We start from the raw sequence: 27,734 nt of genomic DNA, 5'->3' as shown, positions 1-27,734 counted from the left end.
TAAACCGGCAAGGTGTTACAGCAGAGAAGCCATATTCCTGTGCTTAAAGTTTTCTAATACAAACGATCTTTTTTTTTATGGTTCTGGACATGCTACAGAGCTGAAACTTCACATGCACACTTTTTAGACCCCCCAGATACTAAATCCAAAGTAAAAATCAAAAAATCTCTTTTTTTTTTTTTTTTTTTAAATTTTTCAATAATTGGCTTTTTTTTTATCAAAAATGACAATTTTTAAGAACTTTTTTTGTGTGATTTTGTGTCTGGGGGGTCTAAAAGGTGTACCTGTGAAGTTTCAGCTCTGTAGCATGTCCAGAACCCCAAAAAAAGATCATATAAGTGTAAAAGAGGGGTCCCACCATCCCTGCTCTACTGAAAAATTTTCTTTTTTCTGGTTCTGGACATGCTACAGAGCTGAAAGTTCACATGTACACTTTTTAGACCCCCCAGATACTAAATCCAAAGTAAAAATCAAAAAATCTCTTTTTTTTTTTTTTTTTTTTTTAAATTTTTCAATAATTGGCTTTTTTTATCAAAAATGACAATTTTTAAGAACTTTTTTTGTGTGATTTTGTGTCTGGGGGGTCTAAAAGGTGTACCTGTGAAGTTTCAGCTCTGTAGCATGTCCAGAACCATAAAAAAAAGATTGTTTGTATTAGAAAACTTTAAGCACAGGAATATGGCTTCTCTGCTGTAACACCTTGCCGGTTTAATAGCAGGCATTTTTTTGGGTTCTTTGCAGTCAGGAAAAACATCTGAACTTGTGTATAGTGGTACTGTGCACAAGTTCTGATGTTTTGCCTGCCTCCAAAACCCCCCAAAAAATGCCAGCAAAAACACACCTGGGCATTTTTTTTTTTGACGCTAGCGTTTTTTTTGGCATTTTTTGGGGTTCTTTTGAGGCAGGCAAAACATCTGAACTTGTGTATAGTGGTACTGTGCACAAGTTCTGATGTTTTGCCTGCCTCCAAAACCCCCCAAAAAATGCCAGCAAAAACACACCTGGGCATTTTTTTTTTTGACGCTAGCGTTTTTTTGGCATTTTTTGGGGTTCTTTTGAGGCAGGCAAAACATCTGAACATGTGTATAGGGGGTATATATACACATATATGTCTGAATATATACCCCTAGACATATATAGGTGTGATAGTAGCAGAAATATATTACTGTAAATGATTTCATTAGCGCAAGCATTTATTTCTGCTACTATCACACCTATATATGTCTAGGGGTATATATTCAGACATATATGTCTATATATACCCCCTATACACATATTCAGATGTCATGTCTGACATCAAACATGTCCTCAAAAAAGCACTGGCAGTGGCAGCCCCTGCAGCATAAAAAATGCTTGCTGGTGAGAGGCCACATGCCTGTCCCGAAGCAACACAGAGAAATGATCATTTCTCTATAGCGGTCACCCTGCTATGGAAGGGTTTTGTCACCCTGCCATAGCAGTCACTGTCAGTTAACCCTACACTACACTACGGTCCCCTGACACTTAACACTTTCCCTACAGAAACTAAATTTTTGAAGCTAACTTAAGTGTAAAGGAGCACTCTAACTACACTAGATATCCCTTTCCTCACACTAAAAATAGCTAAATGACACTTTTAAAGTAAAATTAACAGAACTGCTTCCACTCTCTTCCATGTCCAGTATAACAATGCTGGGAATATGGCGGGGGCGATCTTATATACTGGGGGGCGTATTCACTAATGATTGGTCTAGGGACCCCCTAGTCACTCATATCACATTCCTAGCATTCTCCTGCCCCCTCAATTGGCTTTTGCTAATGGTTCTGGTCCAATCACGGGCTTTTAAAGCCCATTTCCTGAAGCATTGCATTTTGGGCGGTTCTGGTTGCCGAATTCCGAACTTTTTGGGCAAAAAGTTCTAAATTCGGCCGAACCTCGAACACCCAATGTTCGGGCCGAACCGATGGTGGACCCGAACCGTTCGATCATCCCTAGTAGTTAGTAGCTGCGATAACTTTTGCGCAAACCAATCAAAATACGCTTATTGCAATTTTTTTTACCAAACATATGTAGCAGAAAACAAATTGGCCTAAAATGTTAAAAAATTTAGATTTTTACATTTTTTTGGGGAATTTCATAAAATATTGTTATTTTTTCAAAATTGTTGCTCTTTTTTTTGTTTATAGCGCAAAAAATAAAAATCGCACAGGTGATCAAATACCACCAAAAGAAGGCTCTTTGTGGGGAAAACAAGGACATAAATTTAATTTGGGTACAGCGTCGCACGACCGCGCAATTGTCCGTTAAAGTAACGCAGTGCCGAATCGCAAAATATGGCCTTGTCAGGAATGGGGTAAAATCTTCCGGTCTTAAAGCGGTTAAAAATACGCTCATTGAGAATTTTTTTGTCAAAGACATGTAGCTAAATACATTTTAGCCTAAATATATGACAAAAATTGAATATATTGGATATTTTTTAATTGTCAAAGTAGAAAAATATTGTTATTTTTTCAAAATTGCCGCTTTTTTTATTAATATCGCAAAAAATAAAAATCGCAGAGGTGATCAAATACCACCAAAAGAAAGCTCTGTTTGTGGGAAAAAAAAGAACGTAAATTTTGTTTGGGTACGGCGTTGCCTGACCGCGCAATTTCAGTTAAAGTCGCACAGTGCCAAGTTTCAAAAAGTATTCTGGACGTAAAGCAGGAAAATCCTCCGGTCCTAAAGTGGTTAACCACTCTGCAACCGCTCACAGTAATACTACTGCGGCAGAGTGGTTCGTTATCGTCCAGCCACGTAGTATTAACGTGACTGGACTCCTCCCCTTCTGGGCGGCGCTTGCGCGCCGCCGGAGGCTCGCTCCCGCTGTTTTCATTCACAGCGGGAGTCGGGCCAGGGGAGGAGCAGCGGCGATCGCCGCTGCTCTTACCCGATCGTCGGGGATCGAGTCTGGAGATCCGCCCGCTGTGTGTAAACACAGCGGGCGGATCTCCATAGTGACAGGGAGTGACAGATCGGACTGTTCAGCATAGCTGGACATCCGATCTGTCCATGAATCACATAGTCACCTCCCCCCCTACACGTCAGTAAGCACCAGGCATACATTAACCCCTCCCTCTCCAATAAAATTAACCCCTTCCCTGCCAGTGTCATTTTTACAGTAACAGTGCATATATATAGCACTGATTACTGCAGTAATGTCACTGGTACCCCCAAAAGTGTCAAAAATGTCAGTCAGGGGTCCGATCTGTCCGCCGCAATGTCGCAGTCCCGCAAAAAAAATCGCAGATCGCCGCCATTACGCGTTAAAAAAAAAAACACCAAAAATGACAGAAATCTTTCCCTTTGTTAGTAAACGCAATAACTTTTGCGCAAACCAATCAAAATACGCTTATTGCGATTTTTTTTACCAAACATATGTAGCATAAAACAAATTGGCCAAAAACTTTTAAAAAAATTGGTTTTTACATCTTTTTTGGGGGGAATTTCATATAAAAAAATGTGAAAAATATTGTTATTTTTTCAAAATAAACGCTCTTTTTTTGTTTATAGCGCAAAAAGTAAAAATCGCACAGGTGATCAAATACCACCAAAAGAAAGCTCTGTTTGTGGGAAAAAAAGGACGTAAATTTCGTTTGGGTACGGCGTCGCACGACCGCGCAATTGTCAGTTGAAGTCGCACAGCGCCGAATCGCAAAAAGTGGCCTGGACGGAAGACAGCAAAATCCTCCGGTTGTAAAGTGGTTAAAGCACACAGAGTGTGCACATTGGCTCCGTGCAGGAATACAGAGTATGCTGTGGAGTGGAGAAAACTGCTTTCTCCAGCTTTTGGTATAACTGGATGGGGCTCTGTAGTTGGGAAATTCCACAGTGTCTTGGGTGGGACGGAATCTCCAACCCTGTGTATGGGTTTTGTGGAGGAGCAGCAGGGTGTGTGCTCAGGTGCACGCAGCCCTTTTATTGAAGGTTTAAGAAGACCTCAGGGTTCCCAGTTAAAGACTGCTCCACCCAAGGGAGACTGGTGGTCTCCAGTAGTCAGAGAGGCTGCAGCTGGTGTGGCAGCCAAACCTTGTGTGTCTGTAAGAGACAGTAAACGGCCTGGGGCCAGAAGAGCTGTGGGCGTCATGACATGTGCGTTAGAGTGAAGTCATCCACACTGAAGGAACCTGTGGCCTGTGTGACCAGCACAAAGAGCAGAGGTAGTGCTAAAGCGAGAGAGCCAGGTGAGCTTGTATTTTCAGTGGGTATTTACTGGAGAAGAACCCCTGCGTGGGAAAACCTATGGTACAATTTTTTTATTTTATTTTTGCCTTTTAATAAAAAATGGGCTACCAGACCATTAAAATATAGTATCTGACTACAGCGAATCACTGGAGAAACGCATATGTCACTGAGCTAATGGTCCCCCATGTTACACCACATACAGTGGAACGATGGACAACAAATGTAGCCACCCTTTATAAATGTATTTTTAGGCAAGTGCTTTTGGACTATGCTATTTGAAGGAACATAGATTACTTAGAATTATGGCAGAGAATTTTTTGCATCACTTTAACATTCTGAATGAGAACAAATTTGCGGTTGTGGATTGAGTGTCCCTTTGTCTCTAGCTATATCCTCAGGAACAAGAGTGGTGCAGTGATTTGTCACTGGCCAGTCTCTAATGGGGGTTGGGTCACCCAAAAGTAGATGTAAATCCTATGTTAATGTTGTTATTAAATTTGCTAAAGCCCCATGTATCATAAAAAATTGCCTTTTTTTTTTTCATTTTTCTTAAGAAATTCAGCTTTTCACTTTTTATTTCATTATTTTCCAATCTCAGAGCTGCTGATCTTCTCCAGTTGTCTTCAGCCACTTCTCTACATGAACGCGCTTTAGTGTCACTACTTAAGACCGCCTTCCTTATAGTGACAACAGTGGAAAGTGCCTGCTTAATGTGTGTGAATGGCTGCTGGTAAGCTTGTCCAGGTGTATATGTGGCATGTCTATACGCAGCATCTCTTCTGAACATGGAAAAAAGCTTGGTAAAATATGTCCATGCATGTGTAATCGCAAGCACTGGTATATACATGAGATTAGGGGGCACAGCTTATTTTGTAATACAGCAACATGGGCAGAAATCTGTCACAGCTGGGGCTCCCGGGTGCTGTAAATACAGGAGTATTTTGAGCTGTATGGCCATATGCCTATTTTTACATTTGCGTGCACAAACTCTTACAGAAGCGTACTAAACTGCTTAGAATGACCGGTAAGAGGTTGCAGTCCTGCTCAAATGCATCTTGAAAGTCCTCCCAAAGACAAACAATTGAATGTGTCCTGAAGTGCATTAGAACCTTTTTTTTTGCTTAATAGTAGAAATGCTTTTAAAGCTGAACTTCGGGATAAACAAATATTATCTAAATACATTTGTCATGTGTTTTCTTCTTGGAATCTTGGCATGATTTGTGTATTTCTTCCAGTGCATTAATTCAGTGTGACACTTTGCCTCTGCACAGGAGCTCCCTGTAATAAAGACCGCTCATTGCTGCTTTCTCTGCTTGTGCAGGGTGACTGGTCTCGTCGTCGCCTCCTCTGTAGTTTTCTGCACACAGCCTGCAGCCTGTGGGGACTGCTGGGCCCCTCCCACAGCTATGCTCTCTGCACAGGCCATGTACAGCACAGTGCTATTACAATGCAATATCTGGGTTTGTAAAGGTGTTTGGTGCACACAAAGTGGATTTATATCCTTTGTGTCCATTGAGGAATATATTTAAATTAAAGTTTCTGTGCCTGGAGTTTAGCTTTAAAGTTTGCCCCAAGGGGAAAAAACTGGCTTTACCAAGTCTAGTTTCTGACAAACTGTTTATTGTACAAATAGGCATATCAGCAACAGGGCCGGGCTGGTAACACCCTACTCCTGTTCCATCATGAACCGAGCTATACAACTGCTTTAATTACAACAAGTTGAATAATTACAGTAAGTACAGAGCAATTTAGGAAAAATACAGCCTAGAAAAAAGTCATGAGAACATGATTCTGCTGAGGGAAATGACATTTAGAATCAAATGCTTTTACACTGAACGTGAAACTAAAGGCTCAAGGTATTTTACTTTCATACATTCTATGCATGAAGGTAAAAGACCTTCTGTGTACAGCAGCCTCCCCCCCCCCCAATACCCACCTGAGCTCCCTCTCAATTCAGGGATGTGCATGAGAGCTGAGCTTCTCCTGGGTCTCTCATTCCTCATTGGATGAGACAGCAGCGGGAGCCATTGGTTCCTGCTACTGTCAATCACAGCCAGTGGGCCAATGAGGAGCACCAGTGCCCCTAGAGCAAGCTGCTTGCTATTGGGGGCACTGGCTGAAGAGGAGGAGCCAGGAGAATTGGTTGGCCCCAGAAAGAGGAGGATTAGAGCTGCTTTGTGCAAAAAATCACTGCAAAGGGCAAGTGAGTATGACACTTTTTTTTTTAATTAAACCTTTAATGTCACTTTAAGCTGGCCATACACTATGAAAATTTGGTCTGGTTCCTAAATTCACTTTGTGTGTGGTCCTGTTGATGCCCTCATTCCCTCACATTGTTCGACAGAAAAAATTGAAGAAGCTGAACAAAAAATCGACAGCCAAACAGCGGCCGCATCCCATTAGATATTTTGACAGCTGGTGGGGCCACAGCAAGAGATTTCTCTATCTTCTGGATTTTTTTATATTCAGACCGCAGGCTGAACAGAAGAAATCTTTCTGTGTGTACTCAACTGTTGTCTGTATATTTGTTCAGCAGTTAAGTAGTAAAGCAAGAATAAACATGACAAGTCATGGAAAACATGTTAACATGCATTGTGTTAAGGGAGCCAATTCATTTAAATGGGCTACCAATGCACCAGAACGGACAAAAAAAAATTTAGCTGCATCTGCAATGCTTGGGGTATGTGTTGGGGCGCAGTTCAAAATAAAAGGCACCACAATGCACCAATATGCATAGAGTGTGCTATGGCAATGGCAAACAGCCAGCTGTAATGTTTTACCTATTTTGTCGTGGAACCAGGGGCGTAACTACAGGGGTTGCAATTGCAACTGGGCCTCATGTTCCAGGGGGCCTGTGCGGCTCCCCTGTACACCTGGATAGGAGGGGCGGCGGGGGCAGCATGTAGAGAAATCACTGTCCTCCTTTTTCCCCCAGTAGCTGCAGGAGGAAAATGGAGGAGATTGGTTCATCTGTATGCTGCCCTCGCCACTCCTCCTATCCAGTTCACTTAAGTTCTGCTGTCTCTGGGCTCCTGTGTGCTCCCCTGGTCCCCCACCCCCCACTGTGCTCCCTTCCCTCTCCTGCCGGCTGCTGCAGGGGATGTGTCACAATAGAGAACCAGGAAGGGGTCAGTAAATATGTAATTTACAAGCTCCTTACTTTTCTGAATGGACAGAGTCATAGTCAGTGACATTGTAAAAAAATAAAATAAAATTATAAAAAATAATACAATTAAAAAATAAAAACTACTGACACCAGTGGGTGAACTTCCAGGATCGCAAAGGTCACACTTGGAACCGGGCCCTGGCATTTCAGCCCACTGCAGAACTTGTGAAAGGGCCCTGTAAAGAGAGTAAAGGGCCCCAGGATCAGTGGGAAGAGCCCCAGGCTTGAAGGGAAGGGCCCCGGCCAGGGGTCCGGGGGACCCTTCCTGGTTTCTTGCACTGTGGCCCTGAAGGTTCTAGTTACGCCTCTGGTGGACACCTCAGCTTTACAGTCAGGGAGTGAGTGGTTCCCAGAAATAGTTGATACTTTGCCAGCTCTGTGACCTTGCACACTCTCACACAACAGGGTAAATGTATTAAAAAATGTTGCCGTGCAAATGTCTTTCTCATTCGCACGAGCACAACAAATTATCACCATATTGCTTGTAGTATGATTATGTCCTATAATCACCAGCTCACTCTAGTGTCCATATTGCGCTATTTTCTGAAAGACCCCAGTCAAAAAAAAAATGACCACATTATGGCCACTGGATGTAGCTGATGATCATAGGAGATTATCATATTACAAACCATGCAGTGATAATTTGCTGTGCAAATGCTGAAGACATTGCTAATTTTTTTTACATAGAGTCAAGTAACAAAGCCATGTAGTCAACAAAAAAGCAACTACAGTGACACCCTATAAATACACAGAAGTTTAGTCAAATTAATGATGATGCTCTGCTGTTTGATACAGTTATGCACACTCAGATGCTGGGAGATTACTGCAGACTTCAGAAAACCTTATACCCTTGAACGTATAGCTGAAACATGAGATTCAAACTTAAAGGTTAAGTTCATCTTTAGGGAAAAAATAATAAATGTACATAATTTGCAGAAAAATTGTGCAATTATTATTTTTCCCACAGGATCCTGCAAAGCATTGCATCTGCAATTAGTGGATCATGGGTGCAATGTCAGGCTGCTGCAGACACGTTCTTCAGCTTTCAGTCTGTACCTCTGTAGGAGCTTTCACTTAGAAAGCTGAAGGAAGTGTCAGTGGGTTACAATGGCACTGATCGGCACCCTCTTAGTTCATTGAGAAATACAAGTCCATCTGCTGCATTGGCAGACAGGACTTGTAGTTTATTCATTCACAGATCCCTGTAAATGAATGACGTGGCAGTGTGGGCGGAGCTCCACACATTTTAGGAACTCCCGCCCACTGTCACAAGGGGAAATCTTAGGGAGTGGGGGTGAAAATGCTAGAACATATTACACTTTACATGCTAATTATGGGTGCAACATGTAACATGTTCTAAAGGTGAACTTATCCTTTAAGTAGGCATGCAAATATACCGTATATCTTTTATTAGTAGCCTGCACAGTTAGAATTTAAGACTTGACTATGTGAATTCCTGTATAAGCTCAATGATTTTTCAATGATCAGCAATTGGTTGTCTTTAAGCTTCCATGGTGTCTGATTGCAGGTAAATGGTAGATGTTAACTATTTCTGCTCAGGACAGCTTGGTGATCCATAGAAGTAACACAGCTCCGATGGCAGCGATGGAAGAAAGTTTTACGTTGACAGCAAAATTGCAATTGTCTTGATTGCAGCACTCGTTGCTGACAGATGCCATGGTCCCTGAAACGTCTTCTGTGGTCTGCTTTGAGCAGATTGTGGCATTTGCACAACCATATTTTTTCACCGGTACCAGAGCTGTGAAGAGAGAAACAGAAGGGTATTATTGAGGAGGAAGGGTGGCCACCAAAATCTGAGTATAACACTTATATATAACAAACTAAGGATCTTAAAGCAGAACTAAACCGAATTTGTAAATAAAATTGCATGCAGGCAGCTCTTTGTTGCATAAGAGACATGCTATGTCACCTGTGCAATAACACACACTTGTACACGGGACGTTTGCAAAACTCCTTTGAACGCTGGAATTTAACAGCTATGTAAACCACGTTTAAAATGTCTGTTGTGTCGCGTTTGCATGCCGCGTTTAGCGGGCGTTTGCACTCAGATCCGTTTTTAGAGGTAAAAAAATCATTCCCCTTTTAAACAGTAAAAACACGTTTGGCGTTTAAAACACCGGTAAACACACGTTCTGAACATCCTGAATGCAAATAATTGCTTTCCAAAAAATGACATTGAATTCAACTGCCTGTAAATGACTGTAAACGACTCAGTGTAGATGGACAGATAAGATAACAATCTGATTGCCCATTTGGAGAACACCCAAATTTGCGGGGCACACATGGCAAAATGTTTGCACCCTGAGCACCCTACAATGCACTGCGTGCTGCACAGTGCATTCTAAGCCCTGATTGAGCAAAGCTCTGCCCAGACATGGCACAGTTAAAAGCTGGTTGTTAAGGAGTGGGCCAGAAATCCAGCTGCTGCGTCCTTAACAACGAATGAGTCATCAGCTCTTAACGAGCTTCCCTGCTGATAGCTGAATGAAAAAAAAAAAAAACAATAGAAAAAAGCGAAAAAAAACAGCCCCCCAAAATCTATACCAGGCCTAATCACAAGGGAGCGGTGCCATCAGGGGATGTCACCAGGTGTCCCGACCCCTTACTTATTTAGGAACTGTCAAATGGCGGAGCATGCATTCAGCCGTTAGCCGTCTTCGCGGGTGGATCGTTTTTGTTTTTTTATTTGGGGGGGGGGGGCTCTGGCTGTCAGCGGGCATTGCACCCTATACTCATTCACATAGGGAGGGGGCCATGATCTAGGGGCCCCATGCTCGCAGACCCCCACAGCCCAGGATTGTCCGGAAGAGGCCCTTGTTTCCATCAACATCAAGATGCCCCTCCCACCCGAAGCATCCTCCCATGTGGGCATGTGGCCTGAAATGGTTCAGAAGAGGGGGGCACTCGCTCACCCCCCCCCCCTCCCTTTCCTGACCTGCCGGGCTGCATGCTCGGATAAGGGTCTGGTATGGATTTTTTTAAATTTTGGCATTTTTTTAAACATCTTTTTATTGCCCACAATTTAAATTGCCAATAACTTGCATATCCCCCTTCAAATTGGGGGTTTTTGGTTTTCAGGTCCCATAGACTTTAATAGGGTTTGGGGTTTGGGTACAAACTTTTGTGATTTTCGAGAGTTCTTGCATGAACCGAACCAGGGGGTGTTTGGCCCAACTCTATTAATCAGCTCTGCCAGTATAGACCAGTAGGCCAGTATAGACCACTGCAGTGTGAGGGCAGTAAGAAGCTTTTTCAATGATAGAAAATATATTTTCAAAACATTACCACAAAAAAATCAGTCACACATCATAAAAATACAAGGATAAAAGTCTATCAAGAGATAAATTGTGTGATACTTTAGCTGGGCTTTAAGCTGCTTATATAGGGCTGGCCTTGGATGTACACCCTAGCTGATGAAAGATCTTTCTACAAACAGTTGGAGCTGGTGGCACAAACATGTTTGTGCCTGTCTCAGGGGTAGGCGATGGTCGTTCGTGAGAGAGCAAGAGCTCTCATGGTACAATGCCTAGGGCAGGTATAGAGGGGCACCCTCAACATTTACAAATTAAAATAACTTTCCTCTACAGCTGTACAGCTGATTGAGAGGTGTACAGCTGACTGAGAGGAGTCAAATGACTCTTTAAAGTTCAAGTAACATGTTTGGTGCTCTGTACAACTGAATAGTAGGCCTGCATATAAAATAAACCTCTACTTTTATTAACACATTTTAGCATTTTTTTTCTTGTTAAAGAAAAAACCAATCACATGACATAAGAGGCAGAGCTTGTACAAGAGCATGCCATCTTTCAGCTGTGCCTCGTAAAAAAGCACCCCGCTGGTCCATTTAACCCTGATAAAGCTTGGCCAAGGAGCAAAATTATATTTAAATAAATATACTGAGTGTAACGGAACAGGGCACCCCAGACTGGGTAGCTCCGTTGACAGATGCTCCTAGTGCTTCAAGAGGGGCTCCAAGCACTCCACCAGACACCATAACCACTTCAGACCCCACGAACCGCCGCAGCTTGGTTAGGGTCTTGCAGTCTCCTACCCACCCTCGACCTCCGACAAGGCTCCAGGTTCCTGTGGGAGAACCTCTCTTTGCCCAGAGAGTGTAGCAGAACAAACTCTTACACAAGCTCTTACAAGAGCTTAGTGATTCTCTGAGTATGGAAGACCATAGCAATCCTTTGCAGCAGATTCCCCCAATAAGAGACAGAACTCTAGATTGAGGGTGAAGGAACTCTAGAACAACTTTATTGAACAAGACTTATATACAGAATTTGGAACATCCCGCCCCCAACAACCACTTTCCTATTGGTCAATTGTAAAGTACTTGTAGTCCTCCTTCAGGTTCTCCTTAGCCATGCAAATGAGGACTTGAAAATGAGTCAGCAGGGATTGGTCCGATAGCTTGACCAGAAGGACTGCCATGTGCAATGAGACAGAAGCCCCCAGGGGGCAATCAATGTACACAATAGCCAGACACAGAACAATGGGAGGTCATTAGCACTTAACAATGAGACAGGGCAATCCACATTCCCTCCCAATACACAAACAAAAGGAAAACCTTGCTGACATTGAAAGATATGTAATATACACAGCATTTAGGAATTACAGATTTCATGGCTAATGGGAATAAATCTTAATATTTCTATATGGAGATATTGCTGGCAAATATGAAGCAATACAAACCTTTACTTATCTGTCTTTAAATTCCAGTGACGGTAAATACTGTCACACTGAGCCTTGAAAAAGTATTCACACCCCTTGAAATTTTCCACATTTTGACATTGTACAACCAAAAACATAAATGTATTTTCTTGAGATTGTATGTAATATACCAATACAAAGTGGCACATAATTGTGAAGTGGAAGGAAAATGATAAATGGGTTTAAAAGTTTTTTTACAAATAAATATCTGTGTGGTGTCTATTTTTATTCAGCCTCCTTTACTCCGATACCCCTAACTAAAATCTAGTGGAACCAATTGTCTTCAGAAGTCACCTAATTAGTAAATTAGTATAAGAGTCTACCTGTATGTAATTTAATATCAGTATAAATACAGCTGTTCTGTGAAGCCCTCAGAGGTTTGTTGGAGAACCCTAGTGAACAAACAGCATCACAAAGGCCAATGAACACACTAGACAGGTCAGGGAAAAGGTTGTGGAGAAGTTTAAAGCAGGGTTAGGTTATAAAAAAAAATATTCTCAAGCTTTGAACATCTCACGAAGCACTGTTCAATCCATCATCCAAAAATTGAAAGAGTTTGGCACAACTGCAGACCTACCAAGACATGGCTGTCCACCTACACTGACAGGCCAGGCAAGGAGAGCATTAATCAGAGAAGCAGCCAAGAGGCCCATTGTAAGGCCCCTTTCATACGGGTGATCTGATCCGCCTGTCAGTTTTTCAGGCGGACCTAATCGGATGCTCCATGCATCCCTATGGGGCAGCGGGTGTCTGCGGAGACATCTCCACTGACACGTGCTGCTATCCGATCCAATCCTGTCCGTGAAATCCGGACGCATAGAAACCCTATTTTCCATCCGTCTGGAGGATCGGATGGGATCGGATGAGAACGGACAGGCGGTCTGTTCTCATTCGATCTCCCTATAGAGGACAGCGGGGATCTGACAGCTCTATCTCTGCACACAGAGCTTTCATCCGCCTGCTCTGCATCGATCCAAAGGTGAGCAGAACGGACTCCGTTGGAGGGTGCCCCCGTGTGAAAGAGGCCTAACTCTGGAGGAGCTGCAGAGATCCACAGCTCAGATGGGAGAATCTTTCACTGGACAACTATTAGTCGTGCACTCCACAAATCTGGCCTTTATTGAAGAGTGGCAAGAAGAAAATTATTGTTGAAAGAAAGCCATAAGAAGTCCAGTTTGCAGTTTGCAAGAAGCCATGTGGGGGACACAGCAAACATGTGGAAGAAGGTGCTCTGGTCAAAAATTTCAAGGGGTATGAATACTTTTTTAAGACACTGTATAGACTGATAAATAGTTCTTTATAGATAAGTAATGTATATGAATGATAGACTGACAAATAGTTCCGTGATAGAAAGTAGGGATGCACCGATACCATTTTTTTTTTTTACAATAAGTGGGAGTACCGATACTTTTTTTTTAGTACTTGCTGATACCAATTACCGATACCTACGGCAACTGTTTTGTTTACACTAAAGCGGAGTTCCACCTGTTTTGGTGTTTATTCAAAGTCAGCAGCTACCAAAAGTGTAGCACCTAACTTTAAATAAACACACACCCACCTGTCTCATGGTCCAGTGATGCGGGCGGCTGGAGCCTCGGTTCTCTCCCTCTTCTCCCCGCAGCACTGGGATCTCTAGTGTGGGCACCCCGCTGTGACAGCTTGCGGCTTCACAGCCGGGTACACACAGCGCATGCTCGAATTGCGCTGGACGTCCTAAGTGGACGGGCAATCTTCTGGGACCTGTGACGTGTCCCAGAAGATTGGAGGGATGGAGGGGGAGAGGAGGACTTCCGCTTAAGCCGCATAGGTGGCCTGAGCGGGAGTGGGAGCGGAAACCTGTCAAATCTAGGTACCCCCCCAAAAAAATGACATGCCAAATGTGGCATGTCAGGGGGTCAGGAGCACTTAAAGCGGAAGTTCCACTTTTGGGTGGAGCTCCACTTTAATGTGCAACAGTGAAAGAACCGAGCCTGAAAGTATCGGTTTCAGGTACCGGTGCATTTGCACGAGTACCGATATTTGTGTAAATGCTTAGTATCGACACTAATACCGGTATCGGTGCAACCCTAATAGAAAGGTATATGAATGATAGATAAACCGATAAAAGATAGATAGAATAGATAAGTAGTTAATTATTCCATAGATAAAAAAATATTCACTTACCAATTTTTGCAGTTTTGATCACACATTGCTCTCCGCGGTTACAGGTAACTGAATTTTTCACTATGCATCCATAGTAATCACAGGACATACATTTCAGAGTAGAACCTGGAAGAACATCAATAGTAGGTGAATATAGGCTAATAATGAACCTCCAGCTGCAAGAGTGAGATTTATGTGTAATGGCTGTGAGCAGAACTAGGAGCTTGGGACCAATGATGAGTAGATCGACTTACCCAAACTAATATTCCTCACAGTTTCAGGAGATCTGGAAATTAGCTACAGCTCACTAATCCACACTACTAACTGAGCTATTAAGGAAATCCTTTAAACTTCTTTTATTTATTTTTTTGCACACCATAAATAACCTTGTAGGCCAAATACACAGCCATAAATGTATGCATAGCCAAATCATTGTGCTCCTCCTCCAACACACTAGACACATTGCACCAGGGTGGTTGGCTACCTACCACAAACTTTATACAGGTCCTTTAGTAGTATTTAATTGCAGTTTACTGTGTATTTTACAGTTGTCATATAAATAGGAAGTGAATTGAAATCTTCCAAAGGGGACATCTGTGGCAGCAAAAACTCTAAGATGTGTTATGCTGTTATGTTCTGTATTTCTGATTTAAACTCCAAGAACTGTCCAAGTAAAACTGTCCAAGAAAGCTCTGTCTGCAAAGTAAATAGCTATTTCTCACACTGCCCATGCTGCTGAATGCTGTTTTAACGTAAAGATATGGCCCCCTGAAGCCTCTTCAGAAACCCACGCTTCCTGGAGTGCTGATTTCCCACAGAACTCAGTGGTTCTTGCCGCCAAACTCTACAATGTATGTAGCACAATAATGGCATAGGGGAAATCACCTGGAAAAGTGGGGGACCAGGAGATCAACACTCCCAGAGGTGTTAGGCTGGGTTCACACTAGCTGCGGACGCGGCTCACAGCACGACCAAATTTTTTGCTTGAATTTGGAGCTGAAACGGACCAGAAGAACACAGGACCCTTTTCTAGTGTGGACCGCGGCCGTCCTGTAGGTGTGTGAACCAGCTCCATTGAGAGCCGGGCACACTCTCCTGTAATGCGAATTGGATGCGGAGAAAACCTGCATCCAATTCGCATAAGTGTGAACCCAGTCTTAGTTTCTGAAGAGACTTCAGCAGATGATCTTGCGAGCATGCAAGCGAGAAGTAACTGATTAATTTCTTTCTATATATTAAATAAATAGAAAAAAGCTAGGCCCTACTATATAATCATTAGTCCATAGCCAAAGAAACAATAAAGTCTTATGGAAGTCCCATCAGTTTTAGGAAAATCTTCATAGAAAACTCCATCACCGTGCTAAAAGATGTGTGCTACTCATAGAACTCTTCATATAGTGCTTCACCAAAACGTGCGTGTAAAAGGCACACTACCCAAACATCAGTAGAACAAAGCCCTCCATATATTTCCAGATTCTTTTTCACCAACCATAATTGATCCAAAAAACTCTGTAGTGGTACAAAGGGTTCACCAACCCAGGCCCTCCAGATATCTTTCATACAATGTCAAGAAAAGGACCCAAAATAAATAATATAAAGGATCATAGTGTAGTTTTTTCAATGTTTAAAAGACAAATGCACACTTACATGTAATGGTGCCAGCGTTAGCACCAACATATACAGCCACACTGTGTGTGCCGTCCACTACCACTACAGGATTTTTCTGGATCGAATATGGTTGGTGAATAAGGAGCTGGAGATATATGAAGGAGGGCTTTGTATTGATGGTTGGTGAGGATGCATTTTACACACACGTTTTGGTGGAGCACTATTTGATGAATTCTATGAGTATTAGGCCCCGTACACAGGTACTGATCGTCGGCCAAACGATCGGCCGTCTTTTGTCCGAGGGCTGTCTGTTGAAAAGTGCAAAAGACTGCACACGAATTTTGTCGGCCAACAACAGCCGACTGCAGAAGTGATGTCATGTGATGGTTAACTTTCCTTGTCTTTTTTCTTTTCTGAGCATGCCCAGTCTTGCAAATCTGCTGTCTGTCGGCCGAAATCTGTACTGACTGGCGAACAATCGGCCATTCTGGTGTTGGCCAGCAAAAATTTTAATGCCTGCACGACAGATTCTGTTCGGCCGAAAATGCGCTGTCGGCTGTCGGAAGCATCATACTAACAAGCCTACAATCGGCCGATCGGTCGTCGGCCGAATCTTTACGTCCGACAATCGGTACGTGTGTACGGGGCTTTACACATCTTTCATCACGGTGAATGGAGTTTTCTATTAAGATTTTGCAAACACTGATGGGACTTCCATAAAACTTTGTTGTTTCTTTGGCTACGGACTAATACTTATATAGTAGAGCCTACCTATTTTTCTTTCCTGGTATTTTAATAAATTGAAACCGGGTTTATCACTTAAAGGGCCAGCTGCACTTTTTATGTTTATTTTATTTTTTATTTTATTTTAAAGGTCCAAAATAGAGATTATTTGGTGCCATATCTTATCACTTTTCACATTAATGGTTTGATTAATTTCTTCCTGCACTGAATATCAACAGAATCATTTTAAAGTGAACCTATGTCTAGTTTATGCACACTAAAGTATTTATATATTCTGAACATGCATGTTGAAACAATACATTTTCAACTTTCACTACACAGGCAGTAAAGTCTCGTACACACGCGTTGAAATTCGGCTGACATTATTGGGATGCACCATCTGCCCACCTGGACGGGGGAGACACAGAGCTTCTTGCGTCCGTAAGTCCCCTTTCCTTCTCAGGCAATCCCTAACTTGCACAGCCGACCAATGAAGAGGGGGCACCTCCAGCACCCCTGAATAATGTGTGCTGGTAGCGGCGGCCCTGCACACAAAACTGCTGGAAAAAAATGACGCCAAGCACTGCCACTGATCCCATCCCTTCCGTGCACTGCTACTGATCCCATCCCTCTCTAGCACTGCCACTGATTCTATCCCCCCAGCACTGCAACTAATCCAATTCATCCCCAGCACTGCCACTGATTCCTTCCCCCCAGCACTGCCACTGATCCCTACCTCCCAGCACTGCCACTAATCCCATCCCTTCCCAGCACTGCCACTGATCCTACCCCCCCACCAGCACTGCCACTGATCCTATCGACCACCAGCCCTGCCACTGACACCACTGACCATATACTACCCTAGCCTGTCCATATACTACCAAGGCCTGTCTCTTTACTGCCCTAGCCTGTCTACTACCCTAGCCTGTGTCTGTACTGCCCTAGCCTGTCTATTTACTACCCTAGCCTGTCTATATTCTACCATAGCCTGTCCCTATACTGTCCTAGCCTGCCCCTTTACTACCCTAGCCTGTCTATATAACATCCTAGCCTGCCCCTATACTGCCCTAGCCCACCCCTTGGAATTGAATATAATGATATGTCATATAATGTTTCATACAGACAAGCTGCTGCCGCATGTAAATCTGACTTCCTGTTGAATTAAATTTTAGTTTTAATTTATATGATATAAAATAATGGATGTGAGGGCCTTTTGGTGGGCGTGATTTTTTTGAGGAGGGAGGAGCAGCATTTTATTTTTGGACCCAGGCAGCACAATGTCTTGGGCTAGCCCTGGACAAAGCCAATCACCTGACTTGAATCCAATAGAAAATCTATGAAAAGAACTAAAGATCAGAGTTCATAGAAGAGGCCCATGGAACCTTCAAGATTTGAAGACTGTTTGTGTGGAAGAATGGGTCAAAATCACACCTGAGCAATGCATGCGACAAGTTTCTCCATACAGGAGGTGTCTTGAAGCTGTCACTACCAACAAATGGTTTTGTACGAAGTATTAAATACATTTCAGTTAGTGTGTTCAATACTTTTTCTCTGTGTCATTCCATTTTATTACACATAACCTAATTTCTGAACTTATTTGTTTTGGTTTCTTTGTATGTATAGATTGCAGGGGTTGTTACTGACATTTGGTGACAATTTCATGCCAATACCACCTTTTTAAAATATATTTACCTAGAAAAATGGTGACGTGCTCAATACTTATTTTACCTGCTGTATAAAGGTGATGTGGAGCATGCAAACATAACATGGAAATAGAATCCACTGTCTGGTACATTTCCAGTAAATCAATGGATTTGGAAATAACCCAACCTAAATTTCCGGCAGCGAGGCCATTAGCTCTCTGCGCAATTTTTAATAAGATATGTTGGGGTGGTGGCTTAGAGTGGAGTTAGGTCACTATTCAGACATTAATAGGGGTAGAAACCACATGGAGCTCTGAGGTGTCAAGAAAACCAATACTAAAACATTTGAAATGTGGACCACAATAAACACTGGGGTTGATTAACTAAAACTGGGGTGTGCAAAATCTGGTGCATATCTGCATAGTAACCAATCAGTTTCCATTTTTTTTTTGTTTATTTTGTCAAAGCTTTATTGAACTGATTTGTTTCTATGTGGAGTTGCACGAGATTTTGCACTCTCCAGTTTTAGTAAATTAATCCCCATGTCTTATGAAAACACCCACCTTCCTCTATGCAACACCATGGAACACCTTGAATGGTACACATTGTTTAGTTCACAGAAATCTGTCCATACCCTTAAAAGGTTAGTTGGTTGTTATTCTCTCCCAGGCCAAAGTTTCTAGTCCTCTGCCATTAACAGCTTTAACGGATCTCCATGAATATTTGCAAATCCACTTAACACTTAGGACTTCTCAAGCTTGGTTTACACTGCTTTGACCCCAAAGTCATACGACTTGCATGCGACTTCCTTGCATCTTGTTTGTGTCTTTTGTGATTTAACATTGTAGTCTATGGAACTCAAGTTGCACCAAAGTCGCAGAAAAGTAGTTCAGGAACCTTGCAACTTGAGTCACATTGATTAAGATAGCACCCACTGAAATGAATGTGTTTTGACTTGTCATGTGACTTTACTGCATGAGTCTCTGAGCAATACAGCAAGCTGGTACTTGATAATGGCCTGCTGTATCCCCTCAAAAGTGAACTATTAACTTTGGGTGACCCTTTTACTTGACATTTGGAACATTAGTTGTACATTTCTGACCTAAAAACTGTCATTCATAGAAAAACAAAAATGTCACTTACTGCCGGCTGAACTGGATGTATTGGCTGTACTGGATGTACTGGCTGTACTTGCTGTACTGACGGGAATGTTTCCGGCATTACAGAGATCCGTATTGCAGCAATATTGGACAAGTGATGGATCAATTGAGGGGACATTGCACTGCAGTGATGGTAGACAACCTTTTTGCTGATTCTGAATCTTTCCATCTGTCAAAGAAAGAGAACAGTAAATTGTGTGAGATCAGACTGTATCAATTATTTCAATATACACTACTATTAAAGCCTAGCTCCAGGAATAATAGCATCTGCTGGTGTCAGAGAGACATTGGATTGACTTCCAAATGTCCATAGGTGTCTTGAAGCTGGTCACAGGCATGAGATAATAGTTGTCCAGTGTTATGAGTATGAGCCCAGGGCACAGTTAACAGTTACCTGCCCTCCAGGGGAACCATGGATGAAGCTGGTAAGAAAATGTGTTCTTACCACTATTATTCCCTCCTTTCCTCCTGTTAAGAAGTGGCAAGAAGCTCAGGGAGGAGGTAGGAAGTAGGCAAGGGTTGAGACTGATAAAAACAACAAGAAGAAAAAGTTGGGCTATAGTTTTATTAAATGAGTTAGAGGCAAGTTCACAAATAGCTAAACACACAGTGCATATACATATATAAGAACCGTGTTATCTTCCAATTGTATGTAACTCTGCGCAGCTAGGTTTATTATTCATACACCATTGTTAGCACAACTTGAAGGGTGAAGCCACTTTTTCTTTTAGAGAAGGAATACAGTGCTCTCTCCTCCTGTCATGACCAGGGTAGATCAGAGCTCACCTCCATATTTAACCTCTTGTCCAAAATTACTCACAACTACACATTCCTATAGAAAAGTATAAAACAGCTGCGCTATGCACCACTAAGTAAACAATCAAATGTTACAGATGTTTGAATAAATTACATAAAAAAAAAAGCGGCTACATAAAGAGATCCTGAAATAATCACATAGCATAAAAAGGTTAAGAATTGTAGAGCTTAAAATGGTAAAAAGTCCATATAATGAAAAGGAAATGTCCTTTAAAATCAATAAGACAGCAGATATCCACGTGTAGATTAGCAATGGCGTTCACCAACTCTCCCATGGAAGACCAAGTGACATAAAACCACCACCAAGAGAGGCATCTTAAATACCCTTACCAGATCTCAAAATCTTATAGGCAGTATGTATCAATAGATATCAACAGGCATAAGACTTTCTCCCAGCGGGTATCCGTGGTCAACCGTATCTCAAACGCTGATGTTCCCCTGTGAACCTTATCTCAAAAAGACACAAAGGGAGCCTCTCATAGCATAATACGTCCTGAATAATCCTTTATTTGGCTTAAAACACCATAAATCACACTCACATTTATGCAGAGTGGCAGCAGCGTTTAGTGTATCCACATGTAGCTTGTTTCCAACCGAAAAGATGGCCGCCGTCGTCCTCCACTGCGCATGCGTCCGCCTCCACCAATGAGGACACCCGACGTACGTTTCGTCATATGCAATGACGTCGTCAGGGGGGTGGCCTCATGGTGGAAGGACACGCTATTTGTAGGGGCAGGACGAGGCGGATTGGTCAACTAAAAACCGGAAGTAGGAGCTATGCGCTCCATTGACCGGATATTGGAAAAGAAAATCGGTAATACCGTGTTATTAAACCCAAATGGGTGTACCACACAGAAAAGAGGGGAATAAATCCCACAACAACATCCAATAAGATATACATTATTAGATATTAAATCTATTTAGATAATATACACCTTAATGCGGGTGAGCATGCGAAGTCTCGGGACGGTGCCATCTTGTGGCCAAACGAAACAGCTACACCCTGCTGCCACTTACATTGTACAGAACATTTAAAACAGACAAAACATTAGAAATATCAATCATCCACAACGTGGTGCATCAGCCACAATACATGAATTCACATTAATAATTGAGACTTCCACAATTCCATTAGTAATAATAATCAGCAGAAATGGAGATGGAACAACAAGAAATCGAGCCTTCTTCCAACTAAAATATTGTATTGTATGGGCATTATTTATAAACGCATTCAAATCCCACTCAACATTAAGTCCATAAGGGGCATAAGCTGTAATACGATAAATCCAGGAGGTCTCCAACCTGGAAACACCCCGCGTGAGACTACTTCCCCCCGCCAATTTCCTATATATCTGTCAATCCCTAAAAAAAGGGTACCTGCTGGGTTCCTATTATGGTGTGTATCGTAGTGGCGGGAGACACTATGTTTAGGAAACCCATTACTTATATTAGTAATGTACTCATTCAAATGGACCTTAAGCATCCTAGTGGTCCGCCCAATGTATTCCAATCCACATGGGCATCTAATAAGATACACCATGTGCCTGGAAGCACAAGTAATAAAAGTATTGATTTTATGTACCTTTTAAGTGACCCCCGCCTCAAACTCCTCACATTTTTTCCTTCCTCCTGTGTTTACTTTGCAAACCGCACAGGATCTACAAGGAAAAAATCCCACTTTATCCTGAAAAAAGGATAAGATACACACCATAATAGGAACCCAGCAGGTACCCTTTTTTTAGGGATTGACAGATATATAGGAAATTGGCAGGGAAGTAGTCTCACGCGGGGTGTTTCCAGGTTGGAGACCTCCTGGATTTATCGTATTAAAGCTTATGCCCCTTATGGACTTAATGTTGAGTGGGATTTGAATGCGTTTATAAATAATGCATGATTTACCCATACAATATTTTAGTTGGAAGAAGGCTCGATTTCTTGTTGTTCCATCTCCCTTTCTGCTGATTATTATTACTAATGGAATTGTGGAAGTCTCAATTATTAATGTGAATTCATGTACTGTATTGTGGCTGATGCACCACGTTGTGGATGATTGATATTTTTAATGTTTTGTCTGTTTTAAATGTTCTGTACAATGTAAGTGGCAGCAGGGTGTAGCTGTTTTGTTTGGCCACAAGATGGCGCCGTCCCGAGACTTCGCATGCTCACCCGCATTAAGGTGTATATTATCTAAATAGATTTAATATCTACTAATGTATATCTTATTGGATGTTGTTGTGGGATTTATTCCCCTCTTTTCTGTGTGGTATACCCATTTGGGTTTAATAACACGGTTTTACCGATTTTCTTTTCCAATATCCGGTCAATGGAGCACATAGCTCCTACTTCCGGTTTTTAGTTGACCAATCCGCCTCGTCCTGCCCCTACAAATAGCGTGTCCTTCCACCATGAGGCCACGCCCCTGACAACGTCATTGCGTATGACAAAACGTACGGCGGATGTCCTCATTGGTGGAGGCGGACGCATGCGCAGTGGAGGACGACGGCGGCCATCTTTTCGGTTGGAAACAAGCTACATGTGGATACACTAAACGCTGCTGCCACTCTGCATATGATGTTTTAAGCCAAATAAAGGATTATTCAGGACGTATTATGCTATGAGAGGCTCCCTTTGCGTCTTTTTGAGATAAGGTTCACAGGGGAACATCAGCATTTGAGATACGGTTGACCACGGATACCCGCTGGGAGAAAGTCTTATGCCTGTTGATATCTATTGATACATACTGCCTATAAGATTTTGAGATCTGGTAAGGGTATATAAGATGCCTCTCTTGGTGGTGGTTTTATGTCACTTGGTCTTCCGTGGGAGAGTTGGTGAATGCCATTGCTAATCTACATGTGGATATCTGCTGTCTTATTGATTTTAAAGGATATTTCCTTTTAATTATATGGACTTTTTACCATTTTCAGCACAACAATTCTTAAACTTTTTACACATTCCTATAACCCCTAGGAAAAAACCACACCACTCGTAATTTGAGTTAAATGGCCAAATTGATCTTTTATTAAACATAAGCTTATAAATAACAAAACATAACAATAAACATATCAATCCAGATGACAATGGTTGCAAGTCCTTGATGGTACGTACCATTTAATTAAAACTTTGTGTTTGAAGCACAGTTAGCTAAGTTATGACCCCAGCTGCCAAACACCACCTTGGGGACTAACCTAGCTGACCTCAGACACCCACTGGTTTTACCACTACCCGGTCACTATGAATTGAACTGTACAAACTAGAGGACACCATACCTAAGATTAGACTCCGCTGTTTTACCAATAACACCAAATTTAGACCCCCGTGAAGGACTCCGAACCTCCAAAGAACAACAAAATAAGTATAACTGTACTATCCAGAAAAATAGGGCAGGAGGGAGGGATGTTCTTCTTACGTTTTCTTCTCGGCAAATGAACCTCAACAACTCCCCCCCAGCACTATACTCTTTTGCTCCTTCTAATCACCTCATCTCTGCTTGACCAATCAGGTAAGCGTCAGTACTGACCACACCACTTAATATAATAAACCCCTTCTGCCTGGTTCCCACTCCACCCTGTCATGTATGCTCTCTGATTCTTTCATTCCTTCTCAGCTCTGGGCATACCTGTGTAGCACCCTCCTAGGTAGGTGCTAGATAAAAGCATCTTATGCTCCTTCTGCTCATCAGGGGAGCCTGATCCATTAGGTTGCCTGTTGCATGTTCCCAGGTGTGATTCACTGGGTCTAAGGGAGTATCCCCACTGCATCCAATAGGGGAGCCTGTTGGACGGTGGAGGAATCCTAGTCAGTGATGCATTGGCTTTTGTGAGAGTCCCAGTGGGAGGGCACTCTTGCAGTGCATCCTGGGATGGCTCAGGCAGGAAGCAGAGTCCCAGGAGGAGGATGATGGCTGTTTCTCCTCCTGCTGTATGAGGAAAGTGGTCTTAGGCAGTCGGCCTAGTGAACCAAGTATGGAGCTGAGCTGCAGAGGATCCAGTAGAGCTAAAAGTGGAGCTGCTGGCAGAGTCTTCTGGAAAAAACAGTGTCCGTGAGTACCAGGGGACTTGCCAAAGGGTCTGCCCAGGAAGGGGGACCACTCCAGTGAAGTTAGAGGATCAAGGGGTCAGCTCACACAGAGTGTCAGATTAAAGGGGGTGCCGTGTAGAACCCTGAAGAGTAGGGACAAAGGGGGTGCCAAGCAGGACCCTGAAGAGCGCACAGTAAAGTACAGTTCATCTAATTCTTCTTCACCTAGTCGCAAGGTGAAGCAGTGACCTTGCCACACTCAGCTTTATTTAGGAGTCCCAGCAATTGTGCATAGTTTGTTCAGTTGGAGTATCCCACTCATCCCTTCTCCTATCCCAGTTTTCAAATAAATCAACAAAAAACAAAACCCCTGGACTGTTTTCTGACTGAGCCAAGCACTTAGAATATGCTATATTGTCAAGTTGTTGCTATGGGTAACCCAGGGGAATCCGTAACCAGCAGCTACCAAGAGAGTAGTGCTACACCTGTATATTCCCAGTCATCACATGTGCATGCAGCAGGGTATGAATGGTTCAACATTCTGCCCATTCCTCTTCCAGCCTAAGTTGCTGAGTAGTAAATTATGTGAGGATGATCTCAAGAGAGATTTGGGTATACCAGCTGTGTTTAAAAAAATATGTGTAATTATTTTAAAATAAATACATGACTACTTAACAGGGAAATAAGAAAAAGTGCTAGGTTTCTATGGAACAAGTGATGCAAAGTATTATTATGCTGGAAAGGATCAAGAGGAAAATCATAGAAAAAGGTGAGCAGAAATGATGGCCACGTTAGGTCTTCTTTGGTCAAGACAAAATAGATGGAAGAATTAACCAGGTGAGGATACCATGAGGCTAAAGGTGTCTTTCCAAAAGAAAAATGGCAGATGCCTGATAATACAGAACAGGAAAAATGAAGGCAGAGCAGATATCAGTGGTGTAACTACCAGGGTAGTGATGAGCTGAACACCCCCAGTTCGGTTCGCACCAGAACACCGCGAACAGAGGAAAAGTTTGTTCGAACAAACTAACCCCATTGAAGTCTATGGCACTCGATCTTTGACAACAAAACTGCCTCATTTTGAAGGCTTAAATGCAAGTTATTGCCCCAAAAAAGTGTATGGGGGTCCGGGTCCTGACCTGGGGAACATGTAGCAATGAAAAAAAAGTTTTTAAAAATTATCATTTTTATAGGAGTAGTGATTTACTGATTTTAATGAGGCTTAAAGTGAAACTATAAAAATGAAAAGTTCCTTTAACGTGCCTGGGGGTCTTCTGATTGTGCCTGTAAAGTAGTGCATTTCTACGATGTATGTCCCCTGCTGCAGCAATACCGACCTTTCTAAAGCAAAAAATGTCATATTCAAATATACATACAAATTTCAAATCGTATGTACTTGTCATACGGGTGCAGAAAAATTGGGCCTTGTTTGTTGGTGGTGCCTGAACACCGTAAACCCTCACAGTTACTCTTGCTGGGTGCAGGAACAGGCCCTGCTGCTAAAAAATCCATACAAATTTGAAATCGCATGTGCTATACAGGTGCCAAAAATTGGGCCTTTGCTGTTGGTGGTGCCTAAACATCGTAACCAAGGCCTCGCAGTTACTCTTGCTGGGTGCAGGAACGGGACCTGCTGATAAGAATTCCATGCAAATTTGAAATTGCATGTACTACACAGGTGCCAAAAATTGGGCCTTTGCTGTTGGCGGTGCCTGAACACCGTAACCAAGGCCTCACAGTTACTCTTGCTGGGTGCAGGAACGGGACCTGCTGGTAAGAATTCCATACAAATTTGAAATTGCATGTGCTATACAGGTGCCAAAAATTGGGCCTTTGCGGTTGGTGGTGCCTGAACATCGTAACCAAGGCCTCGCAGTTACTCTTGCTGGGTGCAGGAACGGGACCTGCTGATAAGAATTCCATGCAAATTTGAAATTGTATGTACTACACAGGTGCCAAAAATTGGGCATTGGTGTTAGCAGTTAGCAGGGCACAGGGACAGGGCCTGCTGTTAAAAATGACATACAACATTTAAATTGTATGCACCTGTCATACAAGTGCAGAAAAATTAGGCCTTGGGGATTGGTAGTGACCAAAAATATTGTTGGAAGCTAGCAGAATAAAGGTAGAGGAATAGGATAGGCAGCATATGCAGTCTTCAATGGATGGCAGACCCTTAGCAAATTTAATCAGTTACATCAGCATCAGGGGCCTGATAGCTCTTGTTGATCCAGGACTGGTTCATTTTGATAAAAGTCAGCTGGTCAACAGAATCTGTGGACAGACGCATTCTTTTGTCCGTCAGAAAACCTCCAGCAGCACTGAACGTCTGTTCCGAAAGCACACTGCAAGCAGGATAGGCCAGTAGCTCCATTGCATATTGAGCAATTTCTGGCCAGTGGTCCATCCACAAGACCCAGTAAGCCACTGGATGCGCAGCTGGAAAGGTTTCCAAGTCTGCTCTTGTGCCTAGATAATCATGCACCATATGATGGAGACGCTGCCAATGGTTGCTTAAACCTAACAGCCCTGGGTGCTGCTGAGGACAAAAGAACTGTTTAAAGGCATCCGTCAGCCTGCCGCCTTCTCCACCGCTCCTACTTTGGCTGAATGATGCCTCAGAAACACGTCCGGAGAATGTTGACTTCCCAGTGTCTGGAAAGGCGGTACACAAATTTTTTTCCAAGGCCTCCTCAAGATGTTTCATCCTCTGCTCCCTCTGTGAAGACAGGATGAACTCTGCAACTTTACCCTTGTAATGTGGATCAAGAAGGATTATCAACCAGTAATTATCCCTCTCTTTGATAGCACGAATCCTCGGGTCCTTTCGCAGGCTTTGCCGAATCAGGGAGCCCATGCAAAGTAAGTTGGAGGAGACATGAGCTTCTGAGTCCTCTGGGTCACTAAGGATGACATTGTCAGCAGGAGCAACCTCTCCCCAACCACATACAACTCCTGTGGTTTCTGGGGAATCAAAACCATCCCTTTCAGACTGCTGTATACTATCCTCTTCCTCTACATCCATGCTGCTGAAATCCTGATTCTCCTCCTCCTCTTCCTCCTGTGTGTTTTGTGGCCCTGCAGGAATGATATCTGCATAAAGGGGGCCTTGTGAGGAAAGGAAGTCCTCCTCTTCCTCCCGCTGTTCTGCCTCAAGTGCCTTGTCCATGATTCCATGCAGCGTGTGCTCCAGCAGGTAGACTAGCGGGATAGTGTCACTGTATGCACTGCATGCATCGCCACGGCTCACCATCCTTGTGGCCTCCTCAAATGGTGACATGGCGATGCATGCATCCTTAATCAGAAGCTCCCCTGACCCTGTCCTTGTGCCATACTAACACAGGTACTCATTGATGGCCCTCTGCTGTGTGCAGCCACTGCAGCATTGCCAATATTGAGTTCCACCTGGTGGGCATGTCACAAATGAGGCAGTTTGTGGGCAGGTTGAATTCCCATTGAATGTCAGATAAGCGAGCACTGGCATTGAACGAACGGCGGAAATGGCCACAGACTTTCTG

At 42.9% G+C, this 27,734-nt stretch overlaps 1 protein-coding gene across 1 annotated transcript in view; it reads right to left on the bottom strand.

The window, feature by feature from the left end:
- Window positions 1-8,752: 8,752 nt before the first annotated feature.
- The window catches only part of LOC309560512 (uncharacterized protein), a 48,674-nt gene continuing 29,692 nt past the window's right edge, over window positions 8,753-27,734 (bottom strand). Inside the window, exons 3-5 of the mRNA XM_082264143.1 lie at window positions 19,364-19,549; window positions 14,268-14,372; window positions 8,753-9,129 (exon numbers count right to left, since the gene is read on the bottom strand). Coding sequence (XP_082120269.1) covers window positions 8,927-9,129; window positions 14,268-14,372; window positions 19,364-19,549 — 494 coding nt within the window. The 3' untranslated portion in view covers window positions 8,753-8,926. The remainder of the gene's footprint in view (window positions 9,130-14,267; window positions 14,373-19,363; window positions 19,550-27,734) is intronic.

Source organism: Pelophylax lessonae (assembly GCF_965119305.1).
Source record: "Pelophylax lessonae genome assembly, chromosome: 7".
NCBI classification, from domain to species: Eukaryota; Metazoa; Chordata; class Amphibia; order Anura; family Ranidae; genus Pelophylax; species Pelophylax lessonae.
Note: the sequence above shows the minus strand (reverse complement) of the source record. Positions and strands in the feature narration are given on the sequence as shown.